The 7,931-nt window shown below is 35.1% G+C and overlaps 1 protein-coding gene across 1 annotated transcript; it reads right to left on the bottom strand.

Moving 5' to 3' along the window:
• LOC136234237 (DNA-directed RNA polymerases II and IV subunit 5A) lies at window positions 1-5,117 on the bottom strand. Its single transcript, XM_066024035.1, has 5 exons — window positions 4,949-5,117; window positions 2,172-2,378; window positions 1,449-1,628; window positions 830-943; window positions 1-363 (listed from the first exon to the last, which is right to left on the bottom strand). Exons 2-5 carry the CDS (start codon window positions 2,370-2,372, stop codon window positions 238-240), a joined length of 621 nt encoding a protein of 206 aa, XP_065880107.1. The 5' UTR covers window positions 2,373-2,378; window positions 4,949-5,117; the 3' UTR covers window positions 1-237.
• Between the last annotated feature and the right edge of the window lie 2,814 nt (window positions 5,118-7,931).

The raw sequence follows: 7,931 nt of genomic DNA, 5'->3' as shown, positions 1-7,931 counted from the left end.
AATATAAAAACGAAATGGATTTGAAAGTTCGGTGAAAAACAGAATTCTTCTCCATATGTGCAACTTAGTTCCGACTTCTGAGTTTAATGAGATTACGGAACAAAGCCATAAAAAAAAAGGGATCACAACGCAGTTTCAAAATAAATCCCTAAACTATTCCAAGACCTTATCATGACAACTTAATGTAAAAACCATCTTTTAAGCTGCTTGTTCCAGGTCAAGACACTATAAAGTTATCTACACGACATATCGGTATGTAATATATCGTCCTGCAGTTTCACTTGGCCTGATAATCTTCACAACTTGCCCACGCTTCAACCCGTAATATCTAGCCACTGGATCAGTAATCTGAATACGAGGCAACTATACAAGAACAACATTGAATTAGAGCAATTAACCACAGAAAACAGAAAATATGTATTCACAATTTTCATAACCCAGGCATTTTCTAATTTAACAGTTGAACATCGTATTCAGTATTCACACACCCAGTGCGACTAACATGCATACACAGAAAACTAAAACATCATGGACATGCCTCAAGACAAGATGAAATCAGCCACTAATAGGATCGAATCAAAACCAGCTGAAATTTTTGTATTCGTATCCATTACTCTTACTACAACGGTTGCAGAAAATGCTTCATCATTATTATTCTAAGTGCCAACTATATTAACCTTAAAAATACATGACAAACTAAGTTCAGAAAACAAATACATTAGACATATATAGAATTTTAATTTTTTTATTTAAATCTAACAAAAAGAAATGAATATAAATGTGCCAGAAATAATGAAAATATAACTTCTGCCTTTAAATTTTTCCTAACCTGTGTTTCTTTCACAGTGTATCTCTCCAACAATGTCTTCTTCTCTTCAGTTGTCAGCACCTGATGCTCAGGGACAAGAACATGCTCTTTGATGTTGACCAGCAGTTCTGCTTCCTGCATCAGAGTCGCAAGGCTTAATATCTTTCCAGAAATTCTAATAAGAATGCACGAAAGATCAAGGAAGTGGAGTTGCAAGACAGAATTCTCAAATTAAACATATCAGGAATGAACCAGGATGCTACAAATAAAAAATGAAACATAAGTTATAGGAAAAAAGATGCTACGATGTTGGACAACCGAAGTTGTTTCACTGTAGTACATACATTCAAATCCATGTTTGCATACCTAGAATAAAATCCTTGTAACAGAGAAAACCTAAGGATCACCAAGTCAATACCAATATGAAGTCCTTAGTAAATAGAAATTTGAGACATGGCTTCAAAATGCATGGGCAATCAAATTATATTCAATACTAAACATCCATATCACTCAAAAAATCAAATCAGCCTCCTTGAGTTTATAGCATTATTTGATGAATATAATACATATAGTTTACTCTGTCTGGAGGATAACAATTAAGAACTACATTTTATTTTCCACATCTTTTTATAGGAGTTACCTGGAAAACTTCCAACTGGAATTTTGAGGCAATCTCAGCTATACATGTTCGAGCAAAAGGAGTCAAATTCTGCTGAACAGCTAAGATGGCTCTGAAAACATTCTCTGACTTCATGCGATTCGTATAAGTCTTCATTGTCTTCACACCAACCTTTGGTTCTTCAGGAAAGAAAACATAAATCTGTACAAATGCATACCACGACAGTAATTAGTAAAAGAATCCCAGCAATAGACAGTGATACATAGAGATGGAGTTGTAGAGAGAGAGATCCAAAATGCCAGTTACTATACCAAACACAATTCCACGACTGTGAAATCAGTGTACTTCTTTCTAGAGATCTCTTCATATATCAAAGAACATGAGACATGAATTACATGATTACATCATACTAATGTAAATTCAATATGAAAATACTAAGTTGTTACTTACACACTTGTGTATAAATTAATTATGTTAAAAGCAAAAGGATGCAAGTAAATACAGAAAACCGTGTGGCTCACTTATAACCAAACTAACAAAGCTTTTATGATGTCATGTCCAAAATAAGAATGTGGAAATTACATTGACTATTTGACTGATGGTGGAAAAATAAACAAGGTCTTTTTCAGGTTCAGGGGAACAAAACTATTAATCCAAAGGACTACTAGCCATGAAAACGATAGCTTGTTTGCCGCATCTATGAGTGACATACATGAATTGATCCAAAAAATAGCCCATGAATACCTGATCAGAGCTATCATTGCGTTTTGATTTGTGGATAACAAGATCTTCTCTTTTCATGTTATCACCGTATTTTGACATGAACTGCTCCTTTGACATGTTAATCTCAAATTCTCCAACCAAATAACCCCTATCCTTGAGCATTTGCATCACAGTCTTTCGTATTCTAAACAGCCTCTTAAGTTCTTCATCAGACAGAGTCATTTTTCACTGATAAAATTTGAAAAAAAGAAACGAATTAATTAAGTGATTGTACTTGGCGTTGTTTCACATAAGACCTAGCAAGAGAGATATAAAATAAGTAGCAAAACCCTAAATCAGATAAGAGAGCGCATATAGTTTGTAATTAGGTCAGACTTTAACATATATATGGGGAGGGCGGTTGTGTTTTTGGATACTATTCAATTTAGGAATCAACTCTATTAAGGTCTATTTTAGGTTTTTGAACTTACAAATAGAACTTATACAATAAAAAAATATTTGTCACGAACACAATTGAATGGTATAAAAAAATAATTAGATTGTGTATATTTCCTCTGGCCAAAAGGTTTACAACTAAATTCATATAATTCTTTTAATATTCTTTTTCATTAATTAATAGTTTCCTCTTGCCTATTTACGAAATTTTAGAATGGTCCGGGACTAAACTGGTCTTGAAGCATTTTGATGATGACACATCATCACAACGGCTGACGTATCACCATCTGAGTGGTCCAGAATAGTTCAAAAAGCAAACAGAACCGAAATAAACCAAACCGAACAAAGCTCTTCTTCTCATACCGAACCGAAGTATAGTTCGATTTGGTTCAGGTGAAAACAGAAATTGATTTCTTAAAAATAAAAAATGGAATGAGATTTCATTTCAGTAATTGTTGAATGTGAATAAGAATTAAAAATGTGAAAGACAAGCAGATGGAAAGATAATACTGGGAACCATTCATGAGATTCATATCAACTATGAAATTACAGGAATAACTTATACAGTGAAAGTAATTAAAAATGTGAAAGACAAGCAGATGGAAAGATAATACTTGGAACCATTAATGAGATTCATATCAACTATGAAATTATAGGAATAACTTATACACTGAAAGCAATTGAATGACCAGTCAATTTGCATAACTCATTCAACTAATTGAAACTACGAACACAAAATCAAATCCTAACTCTTCCCATATTCAATAAGCGAAATACAGCCTTATAATTCAACATGTACGTATTCAAGTATGATGGCATTTCAGAAAGAAAAAACAAAAAGACATGCACTTTCCAAGAACCAGTCCAATCTATATAGCTATCAACCACCATATGCAATGAGATGCTCTCAGAAACTCCAGGAATGAGAAAACGAAAATAACACCAGACAATATTTACTTAACAGCCTCAAAAAACACAGCTTAATTGTAAAGTTAGATTTTCTCCTCTTATCATTTTCAAGAGTTGAACATAGGGGAAATAATTTTTCCAGCACTGTAGAAACACAAGCAGAAGCAAGAACCCAGAAAAATCATTCAAATATTGTTTTCCATAGACTCTACTCTATCATCAAATTAATTACAACTTCTTTCATCACTTGTTACAAAAAAAAAATACATCTAAATCGCACATCATCACTTCTTCTTGGCAATACCAATACTAACGACAAGGACCACACAAAAATTTGTTCAAAGCATTTGGCTACTTCCCTCATCTATGGATCCTAATAGATTACAAATTACATAGAGACAGATTACAAACTACATAGACATGATCGAATCACACAGATTACAAATTACATACATAGCCATCAATTAGGAATCCTAATAGGTTGCAAACTACACATACATATTTTCCAACTTAATTGGGGTCGGTGAGTTCTTGTAATTTTTATTTTTATTGTTATCATCAACTTCCTTTCCATTGGTTTATTATATGAATATGCATATTGTTATGATTCATCCGCAGTAGTTATATATTTTTGTGGCTTATTAGTTTAAGCTTTAGCTGGTGATAAAAATAATTTCATTTTTACCTTATGTGGTTTATTATTAGTTTATCATCAACTTTCTTTCCAATTTAAGTCTAAAACTAGGGACTTCCTTATCCGAAAGGATATTCTTTTTGTTAAGAAATCCCATGTTTCTCACTGAAAAGATATTTACTTAAACAGTCAACAAATGCAAATTAATTCAGGAATTCTTTGGAAACTACATATTGAAGCAAGCATGACATGATAAAAGAGATCATGTCTTTCTGAGAAGAAACCCATATATTTGAGTAGAAACTCATGGTGCTGAATTTAGATTTCCATTTAAAACATAACATCTCTGACTCAAAATGACTTCTGCAACACTGTAGAACTAGAAAGTACAAAAAAAATAGGATAATGTGCTACTTAAATTACTAATAGTAACCAGTGTTCTATGAAAAAAAATCTCTGTGCAAATGACAAATTCATTTTGTAGAGCCAAAGGACTATACACGTTCATGCATGATCACAACAAATTCAAAAATTAAACAGAGCAGCTAAAGAGAAATGGCAACTATAACAATGGGAGCTGTTGTCACGTCCGTGTCTAAATTTCTGCTGTACCATTATAGATACAAAGCACCTGTAGAATAAAAATTAAAACACGCATTCACAAATTAAACAGAGGGCAACTACAGTGATCGAACCGTTTGGACAAATTCACAAATTAAACAGAGGGAAAGCACCTAAAGTAATCGAACCTACTGAAATGGAGGAGGAGGAGGAGGAAAGGAGAGATAAAGAAATGGAGGAAGAGGGAGAGATGACTGACCGGCGGCGTAAGGAAAGACTGACAAAGAAGAATAGACCGGCAGGAAATGGACGAAGGAGAGCAACGCTAGAGACGAGATTGGGGCTGAGAAAATCGTAAACAGGGAACGGGAAGGAAAAGGAATACAAAACCCTGGGTTTGGGTAATGAGCAATGTTGTGAGAATAGGACCGATATCAAACGGAATTTATAGTTGGAATTTGGGTGGTAGTTCACTTAGGCTTTGTTTGGGAGTTTGGAAGTTAATGGACGGGACGGTTAAAGGAGGTAATGGAAAGGGAAGTGAAGTGATGAAACCGAAAGTTAATAATTAACCTTGTTTGGGAGTTTGGAAGTTAATGGACGGGACGGTTAAAGGAGGTAATGGAAAGGGAAGTGAAGTGATGAAACCGAAAGTTAATAATTAACCTTGTTTGGGAGTTTATAGGATGTAAATGATCTTAAATATTTAACCTTGTTTTGGAGTTTAAATATGGAGGGGAATGAAAGTTAAATTTACTCTGGAGAGATAAGAAGTTTTAAAAAAAGTTTACGTTACTCCCATTAACCCTCAATTTGGAGATTAGAGGAAGTAAATATTTAACCTCATTAACCTCCATTTACTCTCAAAAAATAACTCCCAAACAATGTTAACTTAATAGTTAACCTTCCATTACTCTCATTTACTCTCATTAACCTCCTCCCAAACAATGGCTTATTCCTTATTTGGGAGAAGTCATGGAATTAAATAGGAGTAATGGAAGGTTAAATATTAAATTAATTTTATTTGGGAGTTGTTTTTTTTTAAGAGTAAATGAAGATTAATGAGATTAAATGTTTACTTTCTCTAACTTTCAAACTCTAACCTCTAAATTGAGAGTTAATGAGAGTAACGTAAAGTTTTTTAAAATTTGTTATCTCTGTAAATTTAACTTTCATTCTCCTCCATATTTAAACTCTCAAACAAAGTTAAACATTTAACTTCATTTATATTAGGTATTGCTATATATCGCAACTTTTTTTTCACCCACCGCACCCTTTTGACATTTATGTCATTCTCATAATTTTTTTTCAAAAACCAAATTTTTTTTTCCTCTCTTTCTCTCCCAAGTCTAAAAACCCGAATTGGACGAAAATGGACTCGAGCATTCCCGAAGACCATGATTTCGAACACGAGGTAATCCTACGATATAAATTTAAATTAAAATTTCGTTTATTAAATTTTGAATTTTTTTTTAAATGGATTTGGCCTAAACGGGCGACGAATGTCGCTGGTCCGAACGGACGAACTGCCCATTTGTCGTGCGGATGAGTGGCATGCGCCGCTCGTTCGGCCTGCGGAACGGGCGGCACGCAGCGCTCGTTCCGTCGTCGGACGAGCAGCGTGACCTGCCCGTTCCCACCTACAGTGGAACGGGCAGGCTGCCCCTTTAGGCATAATTTGCTCCATTTTTTGCATTTTAACGGGGCAGCCTGTCCGTTTAGCCTATACGAGACCCGAACAAGCTTGGAATTGTAATTTTTAACGTGCAGGTTGCCCGACTAAGCCCTAAATTTATATTTTTTAATTTTTACACGTATTGTTACTACCTATTATGCACCTGAATGCCATTTTTTAACATTTTTGCGCGTATTGTTAATACATATTATGCATTTTTTATATATTCAGGAACCGTTAGAAGATTGGCAACCCGATGGCATTGATTACAGTTCTCGTTTTATAACGGACACCATTTTCCCTTCAATGGCTCAATATAGCCACAGGATCGCTGGATACGGTATGGCAGAAGGTTCACAAGAAGATAGAAGCCCAGGCAACTAATATCAGGTATTTTCAATACGTTCTATTGGAAGATGTTTGTATTCTTATCATGTATTTGTAATCTCAGTCAACTGATAGTATGTTTATCTTCTTATTAGGTACATGCTTGAGCAGTCCAGGCTTCGTAAAGGAGTCTCTTACTCCGGATTCCCCTTTAACTACCTGGTATGCAAAGTCTCTCACTACTGCATGCAACTGATCAATGTTGAGTTAGATCGCATGAGAAGTTTGAGCCATGAAGTGAATGCGCTTTGTGGTTGTGTATTGAGAACCTCTCATCAGATACCATGTGCATGCGAGATCAAACAAGCTTATGAGTCCGGTGATATGATCAGTACTGAGAGGGTTCATGTGTTCTAGAGAACACTTTTGATTAATTATGGTCAGACTCATGAAACTGAAGGGTGTCATGATCAGACAGAGGATCAAAGATATTTTAAACATTTAGTCAACCAGGTCTCTAAAGGTGACCCAGCCTTGCTGCAGAACATTTCAATACTTATACATGATCAACTACACCATAATCAAGCACATTACACCGAACCTGATGTGAAAATTAACATTCGAGGATGACCGAAGGCGGGTAAATCCACAAAATGTACGCCTAGTGCCTGGGAGTACAACGAAACTCGGTGTGGACGTGCTTGTTCTAGTAGTTCGTCTATGAGCCGTGGTAGAAGTGGTAGGAAAAGCTTTTCATCATCTGTCCATAATTTTGCATCCTCAGGTAATACAGTTTTGCAATATCTAATTCATTTACACTTAACATAAGTTCTGTGTGGTTTACAATATCTTATTTCACTCAATGCAGATGGAAATACTGTTGGTCCCTTATAACATTACAAGTATAGTTCCAAGGGGGGTTAGGAACTATTTAAAATTTTTCTTTAGGGCAGACTTATTTTTCTTCAGGAAAAAGGTTTTAACAGCGGCGCTGAGTGAATAGCAAGACACTGGCTTAGTCAACTGGTGACTAAGTCAGTTTCTTTACTTGAGTCGGGAGATAGCACTTATGGTCTATTCCTGAGCTCAGATATTCAATGCGCACAACTCAGATTGACCTCTTTACTTGGTCAGTTTTATTTAAGCAAGCAATATATATTAAGGAGTTTAAGGTTGGAAAGATATTACTCAGCAGATTTATCCAGGTTCGGCCTCCAAGCCTACGTCCTATCCCCGGAAC

The sequence above is a fragment of the Euphorbia lathyris genome, chromosome 6 (genome assembly GCF_963576675.1).
Source record: "Euphorbia lathyris chromosome 6, ddEupLath1.1, whole genome shotgun sequence".
In the NCBI taxonomy this organism is placed as follows: domain Eukaryota; kingdom Viridiplantae; phylum Streptophyta; class Magnoliopsida; order Malpighiales; family Euphorbiaceae; genus Euphorbia; species Euphorbia lathyris.
Note: the sequence above shows the minus strand (reverse complement) of the source record. Positions and strands in the feature narration are given on the sequence as shown.